The sequence below is a fragment of the Odocoileus virginianus genome, chromosome 6 (genome assembly GCF_023699985.2).
Source record: "Odocoileus virginianus isolate 20LAN1187 ecotype Illinois chromosome 6, Ovbor_1.2, whole genome shotgun sequence".
NCBI lineage: Eukaryota > Metazoa > Chordata > Mammalia > Artiodactyla > Cervidae > Odocoileus > Odocoileus virginianus.
The window spans coordinates 66,635,822-66,661,724 of record NC_069679.1 but is presented as its reverse complement, the minus strand read 5'-3'; the positions used below and the strand labels follow the sequence as shown (position 1 = coordinate 66,661,724).

The window sequence follows — 25,903 nt, the reverse complement described above, 5'->3', positions numbered from 1 at the left end:
TCAGTGTGTGGGGGAGGCCATGAGGCCACTGTCGTCTCTTCCTGTCCAGCTGACAGCAGGAACCTGGCTGGGGTCATGTGATGAGGATCCCAGGGCCCCTCAGCTGCAGCCAGTGGGATCTGCATAGGGGATTATTGGCAGAGGGGAGGGGAGGCGGCTCTGTACAGTAACACACGCCTCGCTCTGGGACGGCGGCCAGGCAGCTAATTAGAGAGCCCAGCAGCTGTCCAGCCTTTCAGGCTGGGAGCAGCAGCCACCCAGGGCCAGGGGGTGGGATGGGAGGGAAGGCAAGGAGCGAAGGGTCAGAGACCACCCTCTAAGGTGTAGGGGGATGTGGGCAGGCCTTCAGGGTTGGTTCTGGGGGGAGAAGAGGAGTGGGGAGTTGGGGAGAGTAGGCTGGAGAGTGGGGAGGAGGAAGGAAGAAGAGAAGGTTATCAGGACAGGGTGGTCTGCAGGTGAGGCAGAAGACCCGGGGTCGGGGGCGGGGGTGGGCGGTGAGATGTCCAACAGGCAGGGAAACCCAGATTCCAAGCCCAGGGTGAGGGGAATGGAGTGGAAGGACATGGCCAGGTGGAGTGGGGAACCCATCCCCTATCTCCACCCTTTCTTCCGCATGCCAGTCAGGCCACAGGGCCTGGGGCTCCTTGCTCCCCAGAGGGAGCTGACCACACTCAGCCCTCCCACCCCACCTCACCCCACCCCGGGGGTTCACACCTTGGTTTGGGAAGTTGCCAAATCCACTTGCTTCAGGGTTGGTCTTACTACAGGACAAGTAAAAGCAAAAGGGAAGAACTGGGGAGGATTTGCATAACCAGAGCACAAACCAGTGAGTCTCTGGGGCATCTTCTCTTTAGCTTATGTGCACCTGGTTGGGGGAATCTGTGGAAGAGAATAGAAGAGAAAAAGGCATAGTGTTTGCCTGCCGCTTTCTGGTTTCAGTCTTAGGTTCTGAGCCATTGAGAAGGGTTGGGAGGGAGGGTACATTGGATTTTGAGGTTCTAGTCAGAGAAGCAGAGATTCAATCCTGCAAGCCCAGCTTACCCTAAATAGTTACAGGGGAGGAGAGAGAGCATTGTGGTGGGAATTTCCTGCCAGCAGCTGCTGGTTAAACCTCTTTGGGAGATGAATCCTACGTATATGAAAACTGGATGCGCCTTTTGAGAGTGCCAGCACATCGTAGAAATAACAGAATAGGTGTTGGTATTCTCTGACTTGAACCTGAGCTTGGCCTCTTGCCCATGTGAGAGCCTGCAGTGTCTCCCAGGATGCCTAGGACGCTCTGTTCCAGCCCCATCTCTCCTCTTATGTCTTCTGTATTGTCCAGACCCCAGGCACTCACCCCATCTCTCCTCACCTTAGGCTGGGTGATGGCTTTTGGAGGTAGGAGAAAGGATAGCAAGCACCCTTCTTTCTTTCCTCTGCAGAGACAGCCCTGGCCATTGTAAACCAATATTTACATGCTTTGTGGGAAAGAACCCTTCTGTGATGGTGACCTAAAAATTAGAGAAGATACGGGGCTTCCCTGGTGGCTCAGATGGTAAAGAATCTGCTTGCAATGCAGGAGACTCGAGTTCAATCCCTGGGTTGGAAAGATCCCCTGGAGAAGGGAATGGCTACCCACTCCAGTATTCTTGCCTGGAGAATTCCATGGACAGAGGAGCCTGGTGGGCTACATACAGTCCATGGGGTTGCAAAGAGTCGGACAATGACTGAGTGACTTAACACTTTCAGGCATCATTATATTTGATTAGTAACACTGGATGTTGCAATCACCCAGTAATTTAGCTGGAGCCTTCTCTACCTTGCCTGTCCCTCCATCCAACAGAAGTTCCATGGTTTCAAGGGATTCACCATATGAAGGGGGAAACAGACACTGAATCGTTTTAAGATGGGACCATATGTTTCAATGGGAGGATGTTCAATGCCCTGTAGGAACATCGGTGATGGAATAACTGGGGGACTGTGGAAGGATGTTGTCACGAAAGAATGAAGAGGGGCAGGATCTCAAAGGAGGCGTGGGTGTGATGGGCTGCGGAGGAGGGCAGTTAGAGAGAGCTTGAACTTGAACGTGGTCTCCTTCAAGCTTTTGGGGCATCTGGTAGTGTTGAAGATGCAGCTAGACGGACAGACTCAGCAGTATGTTTTTGAGTAAGCGGCTTACGGAACGGACTAAGTAGATTACACTCAATGAAGGACAAGCATGTGCGGACATGGACCTTGAGAATGAAACTGGGATGGGAAGCAACTGGAAGGAATGCCGTGTGGAGAGAGGGGTGACTCTGGAGCCCCAGGACCAGGGTTTGAATCAAGTGTGTGGATTTGGCCTAATCGCTTAATGTCCTAAAACTCCATGTTTTCATCTTTAAAATGCAGCAGGGTTGGGGACAGGGTGGGAGGTAGACTAATTCCTGCCTTCCCTGCAGGAGTTTGGGGAGAATCATGAGAGATGATACACTTGAAATAGTGTAAGTTCTACTCCCATGTTAGTTGTCTAAGGGCTCTTCGCCCATTCCTCTCTTCCAGAAACTTCTGGTTCAGGTCATGCTGTCCACAAGGGAGCATGCCCTCTATACCCTGGGACCCAGTCGAAGGGGCCAGGGAGTGTTGGAGGAGTCTGGGAACAGCTGGTACACTTGGAGGCAGGGGTGGGACCCCATCAAGTCCTTATCCAGCACCCCCACCTCCCCCTGGCTCAATAGAGGGAGAGCCTGCAGATGAGGAAGGAGGGGGGCTCCAACCTGAGGAGGAGCCCCAGATGGACCCCGTTTTGACTGCTGCACCTCATCTGCTGGGGCGGCCCCGCAGCCAGTGAGGGGCTCCCAGGGCTGACTGCAGGCAGGCTGTGCTGCCAGGATGTGGGCTTTGGTTTCTGTTTCTGTTTGGGTTTGACTTGTGCTATTAAGGAGGACTGCTTAGGGCCCAGAGAAGGGGAAGTGCCCGTGAAGGGGAATCAAACTCCCCAGGCATTGGGCCATGGTAATGCTGGGGGTGGAGGGTGTGCTGGACATGCCGATGACAGGTACGTGCCAGGGTGACCCCTGCCCACGGTCTGGCAGGCTGGGAGAAGGGAGGGTGGGCTCCTGTTTGTGGAGGAGATGGGGAGGGGCTGAGGCCAGGACAGCATAGGAACCCACAGCCCCTCACCCACTCTGTCCTTCATACAGAGGCTCCCGGGAGAGAGCCGGGGGTGCACAGCTTTCCTACCCCAAAGTACATGCGCACACAATGAATTTCAGTTCCCCAAGCCCTGTCCTTTCACTTCTCTTGGCTCCCCTGCTGCCTTGCAGGTTGTCAGCTTTGGAAGCAAAGGCCCAAGTCACCCCTGCTCAGAGGGACTGGCGGGTAGAGGCAAGGAGGAGGGTGGCCATGGGTAGCAAGCAGCTCAGGTGGTGCCTCTGTGGCTCACCCTGCTTGATGTCCCCTAGGTATGGTGACAGCTCCCCCCGGTCACACACTGTTCTCGGTTTCCGAGCAGCTGGCCCCTCCTTCTGTAGGACTGGGCTGTCCTTGGGCTCATGCAGAAGGGGCAGTGTCCCAGGGATTTTCAGTGGAAGCTTCAGCACTTTCATATTAAAACAAAAATGTTGTTCAGTTGCTCAGTCGTGTCTGACTCTTTGTGACCCCATGGACTGCAGCACACCAGGCTTCCCTGTCCCTTCCCTGACTATCTCCCAGAGTTTGTTCAAGTTCATGTCCATTGAGTTGATGACGCCATCCAACCATCTCATCCTCTGCTTTCCCCTTCTCCTGCTGCCCTCACTCTTTCCCAGCATCCGGGTCTTTTCCAGTGAGTCAGCTCTTGGCATCACACGGCCAAAGTATTGGAGCTTCAGCTTCAGCATCAGTCCTTCCAATGAATATTCAGGGTTGATTTCCTTTAGGAAACAAAAAGAAATGTTGAAATTTCTACCAAATGGTCAAGTCTTAGGGCTATATTAAAAATATATATGTGGCAAGGGATGTCATAAAGTCAGATTTACATCAGCTTGTAGTCAGTCACTGAGGTTAATAGGAACAGTCTGACAATAATAAAAAAAATAATAGAATGAATTAAGTTTGAGTGAGTGGGGTTGTGGGGATGGGGCTTTGGCACACATTGTGTTGGTGAGCTTGTTTTTCCAGGTATAATTGTGCTTGGCTCCCCAAATGCTAAAAACAAATGTCCTACGTTGTCTGTCTTCTGTGAGGTTCTTGACTGCCCTTGAGAACAGATGTACCCACTACAGGGTGAAGGTGAGAGTGTAATTTGAAGCTCAATTGAGAAGGGAACTGGATTCTAAAATTATATCACCACTTGGATTTACAAATGTGCACACATTCACTCATGGCGCAAGAAGCGCTGCGTCCTAGCCCCCGTGGGAGTCGCCTGGGATCCTTGCCTGGTTCTCATCACCGGATTAACCAGACCTGGGTGAGCAGGATGGCCGGGAGGAGGTGGCCGGCACCAGGAGAGGGCCCCGTGGCCTGGGCGTGATGCGCGTCTGGTGCTGAGCCAGTGCCTGGAGTTGTCATGTTTGCCTTGAGGTAGCCGCTCTGACTGGTCTGGTAGCTCAGATCTGGGGCAGTTTAAGCTGATGAACTCCTCCTCTTTAATTCCAGGGATAAATGGAAGCCACCGGCCCAGTAGCCAAGGATCAGCTGAGCCCTGGGGCTAATGCTTGCTCACACTGTTGAGAATGGCACTCCGGCCCAGCCAGGCACCGGGACAAAGGTTAACCCGGGACACTCGTGGCCAGTGATCCTGATGTCTGTTCAGAGCCGCGCACTCAAGGGTGTGATAAGTGAGTATGTTACTGGCTCCCAGGGGAATCACTGGCCCTTCCTGCCTCAGCGGCACAAGCACACGTCTGGAGATTGCACTTCTGAGCCTGCTTCCCATCCGAGGGCATGTCACAGGGTTATGTTTTGGAATGAGAGGGCGTTTTCCAGCAGTTTCAGGCCATGTCACATGCCAGAGCCGTCTTACAGCTACATGGCTTCTGAAAACCAGGCCAGAGCCAGTTGAGCTGAGTGATGGGAGACACCCAGCCCCAAGGAGACGGCAACTTTCCCAATTCTTGTTCTCATCTGTAGGCTCATGGATGCATTGGGCCCTGGGCTTCATCTCTGTGCAGTGGGAACTGGATCTTACCTAGGCTTCCAGACTCTGCCCAGAAGCCAGGAGTAGATCATGTGGCTTGGGTAGGGCATCCAGGCCACTGGATGGGGAGGGATTTGTGGCGTCTTGACTGCCATGAATGTCGTCAAGAGAAGCAAGTCCTCCACTGCTTCCAAGTGTTTCAGCCACGTCTCCTCCTCAGTCCAGAGGAGCGGCTCTAGGGCGAGGGCCCTCTGGCTGCGGAGTCTCCTCTGTCCTCGCACAGCCTTTCTTTCCATCCTCAGCCTCTGGCTTTTCTTTGAGGACACTTTAAAAATTGACAATTGGCTGCTTTACCCAGAGGCTGTCCAGCCTGAAGGCTCATCTGCCTGAACAGGGCAGTCAGCCCCACTGAGGGATTCAGAGCCAGCAGGTTTAGAGTTCCCCGGGAAGGCAAGTCAGGGAGGGCTGGTGCTTTTGCATTGCTGACTGGATAGGCTTCTAGGAGGTGTTGGACTGGTCCATGGGAGTGCGGAGCCCTTAGATTCTACTTGGGAGAGAGGGCAAGGGCAACTGGGCACTTCTCAGCTTTAGGTAACTCTTGACTCCACTGTTAGTTGACAGTTTAACACTCAAGGCTAGAATTTACTTTTCAGTCAGCCAAGGCTTACAAAATCAGTTCGTGACTAGACAGTCTTTCAGGAAGTGTGTCACTGTATTGATTTATAGCCAAGGTGGTGTGAGCAAGCCTGGACCATGGGAGGGGGTTTGGGGTGGATGGATGGTCATGGAGGCCACTGTGGGAAATACGGCCACTCAGACAGAGACCTATTCCCTGCATTACACAGAATTCCCCAGAACAACCTAAATCATCAGCCTTAAAATAGCTGTGCCCTGGACTTCCCTGGCAGTCCAGTGGTTAAGACTCCATGCTTCCACTACAGGGGACATGGGTTTGATCCCTGGTTGGGGAACTAAGATCCCACATGCCATGCGGAGTGGCCAAAACCAAAAACAAAATGGTCATACTCTTTCGTCCAGTGATCCCACTTCTGGAATTGTTGAGAACTCTTTCATTAGGAAATAGTCCCAGCAAAGACAAGGGCTGAATTTTCCTGTTACAGGCATAAAAGAGATGTTTCTTGTGGTGTCATTGTCACAGTGGATATGGAAAACAGTTGTTCTCCCTTTGTTGAACATCTTGGTTAAGTAAATTATAGTTTCCCACTTGGTGGGATATTATGCAGCCATTATAATGAGGAGGACATGGGAAATATAACAACTTGAAATAATGATTATGATGTCATGAGTGAAGTGTCAGGTTACAGGATAGGTACATTACGGTAACTTGTAAAATAAACACATGAGAAAAGATTGCAGAGGGGAAATGATAATGGCTGCTAGCTGCTGGAATTATGAATGCCTTTTCTTTCTATGATGCATTAATTTGTTTATTTTAAAATGAAATTGAATCTGGATGTGTACACATCAGACCTTTAAAAGTTATTTTCTCTAACATGTGGGAAGATGGGGGACTTCTGCTTTCTACGTCATTCCTATCTGTCGTGTTTACATTTCAACTGTGAGCATATGTCATTTTTGTAATTGGGAAAATGACTTTAAAATGCTAGAAATAAAAAAAATTTAAAGGCTATATTTCCTAAGAAAGAGTTGAAGAGAAAGGCTGAGCTGGTTAGCTATTTATACCTGCTCCTATCAGTTTAAGGACCTGAACCTGTTTGGGCCCATCCATTCATCATAACCCATTCATTCACAGGTATCAGTGGATCTCACTGCTGCTCACTGTTCTAGGCACTGATTACCCAGGCTCATTCTAACTGGGAGAGACAGACAGTGAACAAGTAGCAAAATGTCAGAAACTGAAAGTGCTGTGACTAAAATGGCACGATGTGAGTGATGGGGAGGGTGCTTTGCATCAGAGATCAGAGAATCCTCTGAGGGGTAATGGATGAGCTGAGATCTGAATGACAACAGAGAGGCAGCCTCGGGAGGTCTGGGAAGAAGGGGTCCTGCAGCCTGCAGGCAGCACCCGCAGGCTGTCCATTGCTGCCTGAGCCCTCGTGAGCCTCTGTGCCAACCTGACTCTATGCCCCAGGCCCACTTGCCCCCCTGCACCTGCCAGCTGGGATCTGCTTAGCATCCAAGCGCATCTGAATCCTCCCCTGCTGGCCATCCTGCGTGGATCGGTTGCTTCTGATACTCTGGCTGCTGCTGCTCCAGGCACAAGGCTTCTCTGGGCAGCCTCCACTGCTCTTGGCTGGCACTGCCATGGCAGGGCTGGGGCATCTAAGATTCCCGGCAGCACTGGGGCAGGCTGGCAGTCAGGGAGGCTCTGGGTAATATATGTCCTGGTGAGAGGTCTTTGAGTGGCACATGCTCCTGTGATGGTCCTGGGAGGGTCAGCTATGACCCAGGAGGACCTTCACGTAGTTCCTGCCAGAACGCAGCTTCAGAATAGAACCTGGCCTCTCAGGAGAGGCTGAGAGCCTTCAGCAGCTCTGACACCAGACCTGAGCTTCACTGATGATCTACCTAGAAGCTCCTGTCCTTCTTGCTTTCCTGTTGTCTCTCCATATACCACCTCAGCCTGCCACAAGCAGAAACTCAGAAAATGTAGTGCCCTTAGAGGAGCTGCAGTCAGGTTTAAGGGCAGTGAGGCGCGCTGATCAGGAGGGAAGGCTCTGGAGCTGGGTTTGAGTCCCAGCGGACAGCTGCCTTGTACAGCTGTAGGAACTTGGGCTAATTTTGCAGCCTTTCTCTGCCTCAAATTCCCCATCTGTGAAATGGGTTTGAAGATTATCTGAGTTAACACATGGAAAGTACTGTGAAGAGTGCCTGATTATTATTGTGACTTGGGAAGTGGCAGATGGACCATCCCTGGGAGCTTTCCTGGGGGGCGCCCACAGCAAGAAAGGTGGAACTGTACAGCGTTCTGGGCAGCCAGTGACCACAGGTATTTTCCCCCACTTGCTTCCCTTCTGGCCCTGAAGGCCCTCTCCACCACAGTTTTCCTCTCCTTCAACCTGATGACCACAGGGGAAGCTCAGGACTGCTTGAGAACTTGCATCTGGCGCCCAGCTGTCAGGGCACCCGCCCACCCTTCATTGACTCCACTCCCCTACCAGGAGACTAGACTCGGGGTTGCTCAAGCCATGCCCCAAATCCCTTGCCTTCAGGGGCCCCCGGAAGGCTTGTGCTTCTCCCTGGGGCAGTGGTATTAATTAACTCTAGTTGCTCTGTTGCCTGGGGATAGGGAGTGATTTTTGGGAAGTAAATGAAGTGAAAGAGGAAGGCCTGCCCAGCCTGTCTGCATGGAAGGGGAATCCCAGTTTTCTAGCAAGATGCTCCTCTGGACAAAAACTCCCAGAGTCTCTGTGTTGTAGCAGCTTAGCTTCCGGGAACAAGATGGGAGTTTTGGGCAAAACCAGGAGCAGTCATCCCATCTGGTTTTGCCTCCAGCCCATCTTGGACTTTTATGGTATTCTCTTCACTTCTCTCAGCTGCTTGCTGTGCTCTCTGCCACCTAAGGAACAGCTCAGCAGGTTCTGAGAATAGCAGGTGAGATTCTCCTAAGGAGCCAGGCTCAGAAAGCCAGCCTTGCCCCCCGGCCCCCACCTGTTTCCTGGGAGGCGCGGCGCCCTGTCCTTAGGAGTCTCTTAAGCTCTGGTCCTTTGCGGGAACTCCTTGTGCCCAGATTCTTTCATCATACATGAGGGCTCTTGTACTTGTGTACTGTTCCCCCAAATCCTGCTTGTGAAACCATCCACTGCTCTCCAGATTGTTTTCTCTGCCCTCAGTCTTGCCAACGCTCTCCTCTCTACTCCGCCCCGAGTTTACTTTGCCGGGCTGTCCCGTCTTTGTGTCACGGTCCTCAGGATGGTTATGTTTGTCAGCAGGAGAAAGGAGCAACGTCTCGTGAGCTGCTGGTTCCTCTTGATGCCGGTCTGACTGGGGCTCTGATCCCCGGGGCAGAACAGGAGAGGTACTAGAAGGGCCTGGGGCAAAGGGTTCAGGCGGAGGGAGGCCAGGCAGGGATGGGGGGCTGTTGGGCCTAGCAGAGGGAGGGAGAGCCTGTGCTAGCTCAAAGTTTAAGCACAGCTCCTGTGATGATTAGAAATGGGTTTGGGGAGTGGAGTTCTGAAAATCCACCCCGGCCACTGGCCGCCTCTAATTTTAGCATCTGTCCCATCACAGTGTGAGCTGCCATCCCGGCTGACGACACTTTCTCACATCCCTGTCCCTGTCCTCAGCCGTGCCTTCTGGCCCCGGCCAGGACTTCCAGCTTTCCCCATTCATCTTCCGTGGACCAGTCTTGGCACAACCTCTCAGACGCGGCCTGACTTCTCCTAGGTATGCTTCCCCCCACCCCTCACCCCCACCCCCTACCTGTGTTCTTCCAGGCTCAGAAGAGTCTAAAAATGGAATCCAGGTCTTGGGCTCTCCCTGTTCTCTCTCCGCCACCATCCTCTTACCCTTTGACAGCTACTCCTCTAATCTTGCTTCTGCTCTCTAGGGTTTGGGGGGTCCATCTCTTCCACGTCACCTGCTCCAGGGTCGGGGTGGGGGTGGAGCCTCTGATGTGTAACTGGCCAGGAAGCCATTCTTGGCCACCGCAAAAGATGAGACCAAGAGGCAACGAGAGCAGGGTTTTAAAGTCAGCATCCAGAGGGGACTGAGCTGAGTGATGTCTCCACCAGTTACACGAGGCTGCTAAAGGACACATCTGAAGAAGCCCCTTCCTTGGAGTCCTATGTGACAGAGGGGCCAGCGGTGCAAGTGCTGGTGAGGTGGAGAGACCTGAGTTCAGGGGACCCTGAGTCAGGTGGGAGGCAGAGTGGTCTCCAGGCCACCTCCGTCCACCCAGCTCAGACCGTGGACCCCTCCTCACTCCTCAGTGAGTTTCACTGCCCTGCTCTGCTCTGAGCAGAGCTGAGAACCTGTTAGGAGTTCAGGATAAAATGAGAGCTTGAGGAACTGTGCCAGGAATGCTGGCCTTTTCACTCATACTTCTTTTAAAGCCTGGCCCTCACAGGGCTGGTTCTGGGACCCCTCCCCACTCATCAAACCTCCTCAGCCACACAGGAGCTTCCAGCTCCCGTTGACCCTCCTCAGCTGGGTTTCTGTCCTTCTGTGGGCTGTGGTGAGACTTTATTTTCATGAGTTGCTTGGCTGCCTGGATTGGGGCTCTGGGTGGAGGTGAAGGCCTGACTTGCTTGGCATGGAAGGCTGCCCGGCTGCTAGCAAGGACAGGAGCAGAAGGACTCTGCCACAGGTAGGAGGGAGAAGCTGATCAGAAGCCTGGCTCTGTGCCAGAAATGAAAGCCGCCTTTTTTTGAGCATTTGCTGTATCCTTAGTAGTGGACTTCTCTTAGCTCATCCATTGGCCCTGTAACCCTTGGAGCAAGTTACTCATTATTCTCCCATGTAAGGAAACTGGGGCTTCCCAGGTGGCTCAGTGGTAAAGAATCTACTTGCCAATGCAAGAGATGCAAGAGACATGAGTCCAATCCCTGGGTCGGGAACATCCCCTGGAGACAGTAATGGTTGCCCACTCCAGTATTCTTGCCTGGAAAATTCCATGAACAGAGGAACCTGGCAGGCTACAGTCTATGGGGTCGCAAAGAGTCAGACATGACTGAGTGACTAACACACACTGCATGCCTTTGCAAAATCAAAATTGTACTAAGTATCCTGTTTTGAATTCTGCCTTTTTTCTCTTAATATTGTATTAAACAAACATTCATCAAGCAGCTACTAGTGCTGGCCTTCAAACAAATTGTAGCAAAGCCGAGTGCTAGCTGTCATCACAGAAGCAAACGGGGTGCAGAGGTAGACAGGGCAGTGGACAGCTCCAGAGCTGCAAGTGTTTAGGAAAATATTCACATAGGAGGAGGTGGATCTTGAAGAAGGATTTGACTTCTCAGGCCATGGGCTGGACGGGTGGCAGGGGTAGGGGTGCATTGTGCAGCAGCAGCAGTTGGGAAGGGCATCCCAGGTAACAAAATCAGCAATGGAGGGATCAGGAGGAGAGGCTCCAAAGCAGAAGTGGATCACTAAGGGCTTTGCCAGTCATGCCTAGGAGTTGAGCCTAGGCTTTAAGTGGAGAGAAACATTGGGTTTGTATTTTAGAAAGACTTGTTTTTATACACTCTTTCACAGTGTGATGGGTGAATTGAAAGGAGTGAGGCAAGTCTGAGAGACTACTGGAGTCATCCAGGTGAGAGATGATGAGGCTTGAACTACAGCAGGAATGAGAAAGAGGAAAGAGGAGGAGGAGATGGATTTCAAAAATATTTAAGAGGTAGAATGGATAGGAGTTAATGACTGACTTGGTGGCTTTGCCATGTGACTTGCTTGGACCAATAAGATGTTAGTGGGCGTGATTTAAACATTTAACCAGTATTGAAACTCACTGGTGCAGTTGGGTTGCTTGCTCTTGGGCCTCTGCCCTTGCCATGAGAAGAACGTGCTGAGGCTTGTCTACTGGGCCCAGGGAAGGGGCGAGAGGCAAGCGGAGCAGAGCCATCCCGTCCAAGCATAGGACAGACAGAGCCCTCAGATGACTCACAGTCTCGTGACTGAGGCCAGCCAAGATCTGCCATTCCACAGGCATGTGAGTTGTAATAATAAATGAGAGTTTATTTAAGCCACCAAGTTTGGGGATGATTTGTTATGTAGCACTTGCTGAGTGATAAAAATGTCTTCATTCTTGAATTGAGTGTTTACTGTGTTTGAGGCACTATTCTTGGCATCTGGGGATGCAGTGCTGAATCAGACAAAGCCCTTAATTTCAGGGAGTTCAGGTTAAAGGGGCAATGTGGCAGAAGAAGCAAGAAGGACCTCTGTCTGCTAACTGGGTGTGTGGTGGTACCATTAATCAAGATGGGGGTCATAGGAGGAAAACAGACTTTTGGAGAGAAGATAATGAGTTTGATTGAGAAAAGGAATATGAGGTGCCCATAGGACACTTGGGTGGAAGTATTCAGGAAGGAAGAGGATAAATGGGTATAGAACACAGGAAAGATGTTTGGCTGGAGATTGAAAATTATCAACATAGTGAAACAAGATCATCTGTAGCAAAGAGAGACGGAGTACCTGCTGTGGATATTCAGAGAAGGAAGAAAGGATTTGTGGTTGGGAGAATGCGAAAGATTTTGTACCGGAGGTAACCTGTAAGCTGGATTTGTATTTGTGCGGGCAAGGAGATAAATACACATAAAGCAATAAACCGGATGGTGGTAAGACAGGGAGAGCTGGAAATGTGAGAATTAGGCTGAAAAAGTAGATTGGAGAGAGATCCTGGAGAGTCTTGAATGCCAGGCCCCCTGCACTGGGGGCACAGAAACTTAGCCACTGGACCACCAGGGAAGTCCCTACAGATGTCATCTTGTTAACGTCTGTCCCCTCTACCACTTCGGAGAGAGGATTGCCAGAGGTGTCAGCCTAGAGTCTACTGGCAGCTGGCAAAGCTGTGGTTCATGTTCTCCTGCTTTATCTTCCCATTCTCGATTTTACCATGAACTCTCTCATCCCACCCTCCATATAAACTACATGTCATTTAGAGATGCCTGTTCAGGGGAGGTCTGTGCCAAGGCTTCAGGACAGAGGACTGGGAGGTAGTTGCTGCCCTCGAGGAGTACACAGGCTGGTGGGATCAAGAGGGCATGTGCCTCAAAATAGTAAATTGGGGTAGCATTGAATAAAGGACCAAATGAGTGGTCCACACAGTCTCCAGTGCAGGGCCAGGCCAGTCTCTGGGGAAATGTGATGGGGCCTTGAAGATCAGTGGGGTTTAAAAGAGAGGAATGGAAAGGAATAAGAAGTACAAGGGAGGACTCTCTCCTCTGTCAGCCCACTGGTTTCCTTTCAACAAACTAAACATCAAAACCCCACTTAACGGAGCAGTTAAAGACAAATGAGACCACAACGAGCCACCACTTCACACTCATTAGAACAGCCATCATCACAAAACCAGAAAAAAGCAAGTGCTGGCAGGGATATGGAGAAATTGGAACTCTTGTGCATTGCTGGTGGGAATGTAATATAGTATAGCTGCTGTGGAAAACAGAAAATGAAAATAAAATTGCCATATGATCCAGCAAGTCTACTTCTGGGTATGTACCCAAAAGAATTGAAACCAGAGACTGGAATACCTATTTGTATACCCATGTTCAGAGCAGCCGTCTTCCCTGGTGGCTCAGCCTGCAATGCCGGAGATCTGGGCTCTACCTCTGAGTTGGGAAGATCTCCTGGGGGAGGGCATGGCAACCCACTCCAGGATTCTTGTCTGGAGAATCCCCATGGACAGATGAGCCTGGCAGGTTGCAATTCATGGGATTGCAAAGAGCCAGACTCGACTGAGTGAGTGAAAGCACAGTTCAGAGCAGCATTATTCACAGTAACCAAAAACACCCATTAATGGATGAATTGATAAACAAAATATGATATATCTAGATAGATCAGCATAGAATATTATTTAGCCTTAAAAAGGGAAGGAAATTCTGACACATGCCACAACATGGATGAAGCATGAAAATGTTATGCTCGGTGAAATAAGCCAGTCACAATAGGACAAATATTGTATGATTCCATTTAAAGTATAAGATACCTATAGAAGTCAAATTCATAAAGACAAAGTAAAACAGTGGCTGCCATGGGCTGGGGAGGGGATGGAAGTCAGTGTTTAATGAGTGTGCAGTTTCAGTTTGGAATGGGGGAAATGTTTTGGAGCTGACTGGTGGTGATGATAGCCCAACAATGAGACCAAACTTAATACCATTGAGTGTACACTTAACACAAAGTAAAGTGGTAACTTTCATATGTTCACATACACACGCAAATGTTACTGGATCCTTAGATCTCAGAAACATGAGTGATGTGGAGATGTTTGAGAAGTGGAGGAAGAGATGGGACCCCCAGCGGCAAAATATCAGCAATTAGATTGGAAATGGGGGTGATTCTGGGCCAGGATAGCTGACTATTTCACTGACCACGAATAAATCCTAAGAAGTTACGATGGGGAGTGTGCTGGCCACCTCCCTCTAAGTAGCACTTGAGTAGAGTTGGCTCAGAGGAAGCCAGTCGGGGCTGATTGTAGTCTTTTACTTCTCCTGCCTCCCTGGCTCAGGGAAGGAATATGAACTGAAGTAAGGAACATGGGATAGGCTTAGGAATACAATGACTGACTAAAGAGAAGGGCAGAAGCAGGCTTGAAATCCCCTCCGGCCTGGCCTCGGCAGACCCTCGGGCCGGGCGGGGGCAGTCCCTCCGCGCCTGCCTCACCTGTGTGTCCTTCGGTCCGCAGCGGCCAGCCGGCCCCGGTCAGCACCATGGCTTCCGCCGAGCCCCTGACGGCGCTGTCCCGCTGGTACCTGTACGCCATCCACGGCTACTTCTGCGAGGTGATGTTCACGGCGGCCTGGGAGTTCGTGGTGAACTTTAACTGGAAGTTCCCGGGGGTCACGAGCGTGTGGGCGCTCTTCATCTACGGCACGTCCATCCTCATCGTGGAGCGCATGTACCTGCGCCTGCGCGGCCGCTGCCCGCTGCTGGTACGCTGCCTCATCTACACGCTCTGGACATACCTGTGGGAGTTCACCACTGGCTTCATCCTGCGCCAGTTCAACGCCTGCCCCTGGGACTACTCCCAGTTCGACTTTGACTTCATGGGCCTCATCACCCTGGAGTACGCCGTGCCCTGGTTCTGCGGGGCCCTCATCGTGGAGCAGTTCATCATCCGCAACACCCTCCGCCTCCGCTTCGACAAGGACGCCGAGCCCGGGGAGCCCAGCGGCGCCCTGGCCCTGGCCAATGGCCACGTCAAGACTGACTGAGTTGGGGGGGGGCGGGGAGCTGCTGGGATGGGGGCCCCCGGGGGCTCTCATGGACCCTATGGACAAGGGTACCAAGCTGGTGGGGTTGCCCCCTCTGTACAGCACAAGCCCCGCCCCATGGGGGGGCACAAGGAGCACCCCCCCACCCTCCGCTGTGGGCGGGGTTGGAGGCGTGGTCAGGTGTTGGGGGCGACAAAGGAACTTGGGGTAGAGTGCGTGGATCTCAGCCCAGCTCAGGGGCTGGAGGCGGGAGGCCTGTGGTTATGCAGCGACTGGACTATGTGGGTGACTTTGGAAGCAGCAGGCCCTGTCCTGGCTAAGGTAGTCTGAGAAGGGGACAGAGGTGGGAGGCAAGGCCTGCAGGGGCTGTGGGCGGCTGCAGCCGCCGCTGGCTCCCTCCCTCTCACCTAGTTTAGTTGGGCTTGGGCTGGTTCCATTAGGCAATATTCAGGTGCTTGCTTGCAACCAATACCTCCCCCCAAGGCCTGTTGAGCTGCAGCCTAAGAAGAGACTGGGCAGCTAGGTGGCTGCTGGGCAGGAGTGCTGGTCTGCAAGGGCTGGGAGGCCTTCCCTTGGCTCCTCTCCCCTCCCCCAGGGCCCCATGCTGCTCCCTTGGCCTTCTGGGGCTCCCCCCTGGTGCTGGATTCCCACCAACCTTAGGCTTTGGGAGGTTTCAATCCCTGTGTGTTCGGTGGCGTTTCCCCCTTTTCTCTTATTTTCAGAGCCTTTACCACTAGCAGCCCCCTGTATCCATGTCAGCCACCCCACCTGTCCCCACCCCCATCTCCCTGGCCAACACAACAGCTGCCAGAGATTGAACCCTGAGCAGACCCGTCCCACCCTCTTGCAGCCTGCCCTCCCCTGTTGCCGCTGGCCTGATCCCTGGGAAGTTCCTTGTTATGGCTCCCCACCTCCTTATCTGGGGGGCAGTGGCTAAAAACAGAATGATACCCCCAACGCACAGTCAGGCTAAGATGGGCCCCACAGATCCACAGTGGGGACTGAGAGACAAATCAGTTGAAGGGGGAGGGGGAGGTGGGCAGTAAAAGCACCCGGCTGGTTTATTTTCAAACCCGTTCGGGACAGTCCAGCTTTCCTGAGGGTGGAGGAGCAGGTATCCAGTGCTGAAGAGTTATGGAGACTGAGGGAGGGAGAGAGGGCTTTTCAGCTTTGGCAGTGGCAACCCACTCCAGTATCTTTGCCTGGAGAATTCCATGGACAGATGAACCTGGCAGGCTATAGTTCGTGGGGTCGCAAAGAGTTGGACACGACTGATCAACTAACACTTTGGCTTTGGGAGGGTCCTCAAAGCATCCTCAGCGGGAATGAGTTAGTTCTGGTTCTGCCATAGCCCCAGCCCTGCAGCAAAACCTCCTCAGGTCTATCCTCTCCTTCCCCCTCCCAGAAAGACGAACCCACTGAGTTTGCTCCTTGAACAGTATTAAGCCTGCCATGCTCACGGGCATTGTCATCTCAGTTGCCCCACCTTCCCCACTGACAGGTCCATTGCTGGCAGTGGACAGGTGAGATCCTAACTCCAGCCCACTTCCAGCTCAGCTGCCTCCCCCAGGGGAGGGCTCCATCAAATGCAACCTATCCCGCAGTGCGTGGTCTCTTCTTGACCACCCTAGGACTCTTAGGTAGAAACTAGCCTTTCCCTTTTTATAGAACAGTGAAAGTGGCGATACCACCTGTGGAGAGAAGTTCCTCTTCTTGCTGTGCTACCCCAGGTATACTGTGCAGATAGTACCAGCCAGGGTGCAAGCCAGGGTGGGGGTGCTGGGGGTGGGCAGAAGTGGTGTCCTGGTTTGGGAGAAAGGCTGAGAGACTCTGCCTTTGGCAGGGTTGAGTTCTGCAGTGACCCATCCAGGACAGGATAAAGGGTGATCCCCAGTCTCTCTGCCCTGGGCAGGCTCCTCAAGTCCAGGCACGACCTACATTCTGCAGGGATTAACCCTCCCTTTGATTTTGTGTGGCTCCAATTCCAGGGCTTTGGGGCTCCCAGGGACTCAGCCTTCCAGTGGGGGCCAATTGCTTTCCATCTACAGGTGGAAGGGATTCCAGAGGAAGAGTATTGCCTGGTTCCCGTTCCGTGGTCATCTGCTACGACGGCCCTGTAGTCGTTCTGCCCTGTAGTCGTCTCCTTGGTCTTTCCCCCTTGCTCCATGTTATCTCGGTCTCCTAGACCCCCAACTCTGACCCCTCCAAGCCCCCTAGTGGGCCCTTTGGCCACACCACTCACCTTTTGTTCTTTCCTTCACGACAGAAATCTGGTGGTCAGCTTGTTGATGTCTCCCAGCCCAAGGCCTCTGTGATGCTCTCCCAGAGCCAGTCCTTGGATGGCCCACCGGGTCTGTCTGCTCCAGAAGGTTGCCCTGTCCATGCTCCCTGGTACCATCTCTCTGGGCCCTGTAAACTCCCAAGTGCGAAAGGTCCCCGAGTAAACCTGCCTCCCTGGCAGCGTGCAGAGCATTATGCTTCTGCTTCATCCAGCTGCCCCAAGGCTCCTGTTCTCTCACTTTCACTCCAGGTGATGACCTGGAGCTTAACCATGGGATCTGCAGGTTCAGAGCTCACCAGAGGTCACCCAGACCTCAACTCTTGCTTTTTTGGGGTATCTTCAGGGCCCCAATCCATTAGTGCCCGAGGACTCAAAAGTTTGGAGTAATCCAGCCCTGCAAAGCAGGAGAGAATCTACTCACTGTTCATGAACCTCTGATGTCCTGGGCCTCTCCCCACTGGCCACGGCAGCATCTCTGAGGCACAGGTTGCCGTGTGCTGCCCTGCATGGTTGACTCGCTTCCAACATCTGCTAGGCATCCTGTCTCTGTGCCATGTCCCCTCGGATGTGCCAGTGAGTCACAACGGCCTATGCTTATTCACAGCAATAATAGGGGTGCCCGCAAAGTCCTTTTGTCCTGGTCCCTCGCCTTCTGCATGGGTCTCCTGGGGAGGCAGCCATTGAGTGGATGAGGTCATGAGAACCTGTATTTATGAAACTCTGGGCTATGCAGACATCGTCAAGGGGATGCAGAAAATTGGGAGGCCCAGGCCTGGGGGAGTTATGGCTCAAGCGAGGAAAGCAGCTTCTACTCCGAGGCCGCATCAGGCCTGGAGGACCTGCAGGTCCCTGCTCTGCAAAAGGGCCTTTTATGGGTGGGACTGTCTCCCAGCTATGGCAGCTCTTCCGAAGGACACATGACTGGTTTGTGCGCCCATTGCCTGCTCTGTCTCCATTGGTCTCGTTGTCTCTTTCTTTTCACATTCGTGCACATAAAATATACTGGTGTTTGTGTTCAGGACTGACTCTGGCCCATCTCTGTTTCCTATATTTCGGAGCCCCTTCCCCAGGGGCTGCTGGCCCGGCACACACTGGCATCACGCTGTCCTGAAGCACGCTGGACAGGGCGGTGCCGTAGGAAGGGCAGATGGCCCTCTCCACCAGTCCTATCCACAGTCTTTGTGCTGACCTGCTCTGGTAACCTGAATTCTCCACCCAGCCCCTCGCACTCCCCATCACAGTCTGGTCCAGTCCTGACTTTGGGCCCAGACTGCAAGGATGGAGCCGCTCAGGCAGTATCCAGGTTGGCTGAAGTTTACTGCCCATGAGATGAGCTCCTCTCAAAATGCCAGCCATTACCTGCCATGTCTCATGGGGTGGGAGGGCCCATGGAGAGAGTCCGAGGGTACCCCAGAGAGCTGGAAGACCAGACTCCCTTACTTCCCGTTGCCTTGGGAGTCATGCTATTTAGAAACAGAATTCTGCACTCCCCCCAGCAGTGCTCTTTTCCCCGAGAAGTGCGTTTGGAGGGACTCATCCCTTCCTGCTCTGTGAACCTCTCTTCTGTCTAGCCCCCCTTGTCCTCCTCTCCTCCCACCACGCTCCTACTTTCTTACTTCCACCCACCTACTTTCTTGCTTCTGGGAAGAGGAGGGAGAGTTCAGAATTTGCTCAGCAAGTTTAACCAAACCAAGATGGCCTGCCTGCCTACCCCACCCCACCCCACCCTGCCCCCCACTGCCACAGCTTGGCTATAAATTACCTGTTGGTTTTCTGGATGGAATAAGCAGTGAGCTTTCTGAATTACTGAGAAGGCCATCATCCTGCACCCGCCCCACCCCCCACTTGATGGTATTCACTGCTGTAACTGAAAGCGTTTCCCTTTATACAAATGAGCAAAACGCCAACAGTCACTTATGTGTTAGTACAAATAAACCTGTAAGACTAGTTCATTAGAGCAGGTGTTTATAAAAAGAAAGAGGCAAGCTCCATGGAACAAGGTCTACTTGATGGAGAAGAGGCAAGAGGTAAGACCCAGAACAAACAGCCTGAAAGGACTTGAGGCCCTTCTTCATCGGCCAGTTCCTTCTGTACTCCACTCAGTGGATACCTTCCTTTCTTGATAAATTTCCTTCCTCGCCTCCTCTGCCCCACCCTAACCCAATTCAAAGGGACCGTCTGACTCATCGCATCACAGGTTAAAAGAACAACAGCTGTGGTTGCTGCTGGTGGTGGTGCTGCAGCTGCGACCATTCAGGCATTGCACTGAATGCTCACTCTCATTCTCGAATTTTCTCCCATCCTAGGTGAGTTTCACTGTTTCCCTATTTTACAGAGGAGGTCTGGGGGCAACCAGTCTCCAGTTGCGATTTACCACATCAAAGTTTTTTGTTTTAATGTGAGCAAAAGACCCTTCTCTTACTTTAGCAAGAACTTGTGATGATTCAGGTGCTCTTTTGTGCTTTAATGAGATTCCGGATGTTGTTAGAGCCCAGCTCCTCCAAATGCCATCCACAAAGAGAAATTAACCTCAGGAGGAGGTTAACCTCAGAAATTAACCTCAGAAATTAACCTGCAGGAGGAGGAGGTTTCGGGGGAGAGATGGGGGTTATAAAGAGGAAAGTATGAGATACCATCTCAGTTCAGTTCAGTTCAGTTCAGTCACTCAGTCATATCTGACTCTTTGTGACCCCATGAACCGCAGCACGCCAGGCCTCCCTGTCCATCACCAACTCCCGGAGTCCACCCAACTGCATGTCCATCAAGTCAGTGATGCCATCCAACCATCTCATCCTCTGTCATCCCCTTCTCCTCCTGCCCTCAATCTTTCCCAGCATCAGGGTCTTTTCCAATGAGTCAGCTCTTCACATGAGGTGGCCAAAGTACTGGAGTTTCAGCTTCAGCATCACTTCTTCCAATGAATACCCAGGACTGATCTCCTTTAAGATGGACTGGTTGGATCTCCTTGCAGTCCAAGGGACTCTCAAGAGTCTTCTCCAATACCACAGTTCAAAAGCATCAATTCTTCTGTGCTCAGCTTTCTTTATAGTCCGACTTTCACATCCATACATGACCACTAGAAAAACCAGAGCCTTCACTAGATGGACCTTTGTTGACAAAGTAATGTCTCTGCTTTTTAATGTGCTGTCTAGGTTGGTCATAACTTTCCTTTCAAGGAGTAAGCATCTTTTAATTTCATGGCTGCAATCACCATCTACAGTGATTTTGGAGCCCCCCCCCCCCAAAATAAAGTCTGACACTGTTTCCACTGTTTCACCATCTATTTGCCATGAAGTGATGGGACCAGATGCCATGATCTTAGTTTTTTGAATGTTGAGTTTTAAGCCAACTTTTTCACTCTCCTCTTTCACTTCCATCAAGAGGCTTTTTAGTTCCTCTTCACTTTCTGCCATAAGGGTGGTGTCATCTGCATATCTGAGGTTACTGATATTTTTCCCAGCAATCTTGATTCCAGCTTGTGCTTCATCCAGCCCAGAGTTTCTCATGATGTACTCTGCATATAAGTTAAATAAGCAAGGTGACAATATACAGCCTTGATGTACTCCTTTTCCTATTTGGAACCAGTCTGTTTTTCCATGTCCAGTTCTAACTGCTGCTTCCTGACCTGCTTACAGGTTTCTCAAGAGGCACCATCTCAGCCAAGACTTAAACCAACTGGCTCATGGCTCCTCATGGAGGGAGGGTTGTGAGATTTTGGTCTTTGGCAACCTGAGTTTAGGGTTGACACCTTCTCTCCCTCCCATGTGCAACTTTATTTATTCCCTGGGTCTTCCACCTTTGATCCTATTTCCTTCTCTTGAGATTAAGCCTATCCCCTAGCTGTAGGTGCTCTCAGAGGGCCTGATACCACCAGTTCAGTTCAGTTGCTCAGTTGTGTCCGACTCTTTGCAGCCTCATGGACTGCAGCACTCCAGGCTTCCCTGTCCATCACCAACTCCCAGAGCTTTCTCAGACTCATGTCCATTGAGTCAGTGATACTATCCAACCATCTCATCCTCTGTCATTCCCTACTCCTCCTGCCTTCAGTCTTTCCCAGCATCAAGGTCTTCACCACGAGGTGAAATCTTTTTCCTTTTGAAAACTCAGTTGGCCTGAGAATTGACCTGGTTAGTTCTTCAACTTCTTATTGGACACCTGCAATGAGCTGGGGACCAGGCTAGTTACTGGGGTCCTCAAAGCTAGTCAAGAGACAGGCGTTGAATGTTCTTTCATGCAGATAGTTGTATCAGTACAATGTTAATCAGGCCTCCAAAAGAGAAGCCTCAGTCTGACAGAGGAGCTGACTCATCTACAGGGATAGGCAAGGACTCCCCACAGAAGAGACACATAGCGCAGACCTGAAGGCCAAGTACTGATGCTCTCAGCAGTGGGCTGACTTCTCACTGTCCAGAAAGATGGATGTTGATTGTGCTTTGTGAGACACCTAGATGGGTAGACTGCAGAACAAAGCCAGCACACAGTGGGTGCTTTAAGGAACTCTTGATGAATGAAGTCTTACAGGATGTTCGACCTAGTAAGTCCACCCTAAAGACCAGGCTGGATGTTCCAGAGCACCTACTGCCCCTTTGGGAACCCGGAGTTAGGAATCCTGTTTTGGTAACAGTCATCCCTGCCATACCTGTGCCCACTGCCATAGAGCAACTCACTGCCCTCCCCTCTGTTTCCAAACCATCAGTCCCTGCAGGGCCCTGCTAGCATTCCAGCTTCACTCCCAGAGTCTTTGGTCCTTGGCCAAAGACCCACCTCCACTGACTTGTCGATTGCTTCATTCTGGTGATATGCTTTCTTGGTGTGGGCAGAGGTGTCCTTTCAGTGCCAAGCAGTTCAAAGAAGAAGGAATCACTGTTAGTCTAGTCTGGCTTCTTGCCTCTGTCACAATCACACTTTCCAAACAGAAAGGAAATGTTCTGGTTTATAGGGGTCCACTGATGATGAAGGCTGACTCTTCTCAGTTAGAGTGTAAGGCTGTATTAGTTCCTGTGGCTACTGCAATTACCACAAGCTAGCTAGCTGAAGATAATGAGATTTATTCTTTCACAGTGCTGGAAGTCAGAAGTCTGACATGAAGGCGTCAGCAGGACTTTCTTCTGGTGGTTGTAGGGGAGTATTGTTCTTTGTCTCTTCCAGTTTTCAGTGGCTGTTGGCACGTCTTGGCTCCCTAGGCTTGTGGTAGCATCACTCAAGTTTTTGCCACATGGTCACATGGCCTCTTCCCCTTCTGTGTCTTCTCTTCTAAGGACATTTATCACTGGACTTAGGGCACATCTAGGTAATCCAGGATGATCTCATCCCAAGATCCCTAACTTAATTACATCTGCAAAGACCCCTTTTCCAAATAAGGTCACATTTACATGTACCATGGATTTGAATATGGATCTATCTTTTAGGGAAGGGGTTTCCCAGATGGCTCAGTGGTAAAAAAAATCCACCTGCCAAGCAGGAGACATGGGTTCAATCCCTGGGTCTTGAAGACCCCCTGGAGAAGGAAATGGCAACCCACTCCAGTATTCTTGCCTGGGAACCCCATGGACAGAGAAGCCTGGAAGGCCACAGTCCTTGGGGTCACAAAGAGTCAGACAGGCCTTAGCGACTGAAAATCAACAACAACACTGTCTTTTGGGGAGCCACTCAAGGGCTCAGGAGAGAGATTGCTTCTGAAGCCCTGTTTCCTACACCCATGTAGGAATTCCATTGTAAATAAGAGCTAGAAGTACAGTATATGTCACCTGGGAGAGAACTCAAGCATTTAGGTTGTGATTGAAGCTGTCCATCCCAAGACCGCCCGTAACTGCAGTTGGGTTTTCTGTTTAGATGCAGACCTGACCACTTCACTCCCTACTCCAGACTCTTTAACGATTTCCCATTACCTTTAGGATCAAGTTCACCACCTCGGCGAGGCTTACACAACCCTCTGTGGTTTGGCCTCATTTCTCGCCTCCCCCTCAGCCTTGCACAGTCCAGGGAGAATGACTTGTGGTTCCCCTGGCATGTCCCCACTCACTGCCTCTGGGCTTTCAGCCCTGTCTTCCCCTTCCTGGAATGTTCTTACCCCTTCTCTTAGCCCAACTAGATGACAGATGAGCTCGATTACAGCCAGCATGGTTGGTCTCTGTTTACTTCACACTCTCACTGGCCCCAGCTCTCGATTTAGTTCAGGCAAACTCAGGATGGGAGCTGTCTCCCTGGAAACCCTCAGTGTGACAGCTGCCAGCAGCAGTAGCTCAGTAGCTCAGTTCTTCTGGTGCTGTCCATGCAGCAGACCTTCATTCATTCATTCACCCTGCGACACGCCAGGTCCTGTGCTAGGCCTACACACAACAGTGAGCAAAACATGCTCATCTCCGTCCAATAAACCCTTCCTGTCCCCTGAAGCCCCAGAGGAGTTTGGGTTCCTGTTGTTTTCTCGAAGTGTTCTTTGGCCTTTCCTTTGACACCATAGGTGCCCCTCACAATTTTCCAATTAATCCCTTCTTGGTTTGTGTTAGTTGATTCTGTTGCTTTTAACCAACCCTTCTCCCACTTTCTACAAAGCAGTGAGAACCTCCTGTGTTGACAGTCAGGAACCCTGCTACACAGCTGACTTCTTTCCAGCATCAGCTGTCACCTGTAATCGTATCATTAGCCCTCACACTCCTCTTTCCTGATTCGCGAGATGTTGCTCAGGCCTTGAACTAATACCCTCTTATTCAGTCTGCACCCCTCCTCCAGGAGACCTCACCCACGACCATCTATGCCTGCCAGCTCTGCACCTGCTGGGAGACTTAGGTTGACTGCTGAAAACTGAGGAAGTTCCAACATGGGAGTGCCCCAAACTAGGCCCTTCTTTTATCAGCTAAGAAGTACAAATAACACTCTTTCTAATTTTGTGCATATTCCAGGGCTCAGACCTGTTCCGTTTGGGATTCATCTGATTCAGAAACTGTCCTTCTCTGCAGTAGGGTCTCTAGGAAACCTTTAGGGCTCTGAACTGATATTAGCCGCATTTTCAGATGGGGAAACTGAAGATCTCCAAATCCTTTAGAGATAGGCACAAGTCTGCCCACCACCTCTGGGTAGACAGGTGAGGACAGCTACTGCCCATTGCCTACCTGGCTCCCCCATGGGCTGCTCCTTGGGGAGGTCTCTCCTGCTGAACCAAAGTCAAGGGTCAAGGCAGAAGACAGAACCTTGTCTAGACCACTTCAACACCAAAGAACAAGCCTCTTCCTTGGATCACTTGAGAAATGAGAACAAAATGACGTTAGGTATTATTTTGCTGACTTTACTCAGTCTGTTCCCCTAGGGTGTCAGGCCTGCTGACCAGCAGGACCAGATGGTACCTTTTGTAGGAATATCTCATCATTTCTGCTTTTGTGCAGGCCTTGGCCATCCTAAGAAACAACTCCTCATCTCCTTCTGATTGACATATCTGTGATCCCATCTAGTTATCCATACACTTATCCTTCCTATGACTCTGCTGAAGGCACTTGGGACCCAATCCCAGCTTACATTTCATGTCCTTGAGATGCCTGTTAACCTTTTTGTCCATGAAGAGGGGAGATGAAGGTAAGGGAGAGGGGAGGGAAGGTTCAGAACCAGGACATGGAAGGACCAGATTGCTCTACATTCATGACACTATTTGTAACCAGGCCCTTTCTTAGTCTTTCCAGAATGTGACCATCTGCACTCCGTGTTACCCTGGCAGCTTCCTGATTGTTCAGGAGAAGATGCAACATCCCCGGCTTTGGAGTCATTAGACCTGAGTTTGAATCTCAGGTCCCTGACTCACTTGGGTGTGTGATGTAACCTGTCTAGGCTTCAGTCTCCCATCTGAAAACGGGGCTAATATTAGTCTGCACTTCCCAGAGTCATGGGCATCAGATGAGACAATACTCGTCAAGTGCTTGGCATGCTGTTGGTGTCAGATATGAGAAGAAATATTCTTTGTTGGTCGCATAGTCAAATACAAGCAGATGTCACTCCACCACATATTTCTGGACTCCTGCTGATGTAGTCATGGTGGCCAAAATCATGGGCTTTGAATGCTCCCAATCTGAACTGGGCCACTTTATTATCAATGGAAAAGCACATAAACCTCTAAACACACAAGTTTTCTCATTTGTAAAGTGGGAATGATCTAACCTACTCTAAGGAAAGTTAAGTTAAAATAAAATTGTGTGTCTAAATGCTTAGTACAGGTTCCTGATTCCTTACTCTAAACCTATGGGATTTTGTGAGACTTTCTGGATTTCAGAAAAATAATAACATTTAAGTGCTGCATACTTTGTAACACTTGAACCAGGTGTGAGTCAGCACCCCCCCCCCAGTCAAACACATTATTATTTCACAGGAAACCTAATATCACAATAAGTGGGGTAAATAAGTTCTTACCTTGTGAGACAAGTAGGGCAAGTATTAAAGTTCTCACTTGACAGGTAACAAACTAACGTTCAAGAGCATGGGGACTATAATTGGCAGCAGCAGGAGCCCTGGGTCACCCGGTCAGCTGGTCCAGGGACTCCTCCCATCACACCACAGACCATGACAGACACCACCCCGCTATAGTCATTCCCTTTCCTTAGTGAACTTAACAAAAAAGCTGCTACTAAGTAGTCGTTTTCTTCTTGTCTTTCTAAACGGTTGTGGGTATATTTCCATATTCTCCACAAACTCTGCTTTCCCCACTTTGGT

General features: G+C 51.1%; 1 protein-coding gene across 3 annotated transcripts; it reads left to right on the top strand.

The window, feature by feature from the left end:
- The first annotated feature begins 4,690 nt into the window (after positions 1-4,690).
- TMEM229B (transmembrane protein 229B) lies at positions 4,691-18,230 on the top strand. Of its 3 annotated transcripts, none has more exons than XM_020895421.2 (2): positions 4,691-4,781; positions 14,403-18,230. In XM_020895421.2, the coding sequence occupies exon 2, from the start codon at positions 14,428-14,430 to the stop codon at positions 14,929-14,931; it is 504 nt and encodes a 167-aa protein (XP_020751080.1). In that variant the 5' UTR covers positions 4,691-4,781; positions 14,403-14,427; the 3' UTR covers positions 14,932-18,230. The 3 variants fall into 3 exon arrangements, with proteins under 3 accessions (XP_020751080.1, XP_020751076.1, XP_020751081.1); XM_020895417.2 differs by lacking the exon at positions 4,691-4,781 and adding an exon at positions 9,293-9,448; XM_020895422.2 differs by lacking the exon at positions 4,691-4,781 and adding an exon at positions 9,495-11,711.
- The last annotated feature ends 7,673 nt before the right edge of the window (positions 18,231-25,903 follow it).

Bases quoted from the DNA above. Each gene is read 5' to 3' on its own strand.
- TMEM229B (XM_020895421.2), top strand. From the start codon at position 14,428: ATGGCTTCCGCCGAGCCCCTGACGGCGCTGTCCCGCTGGTACCTGTAC.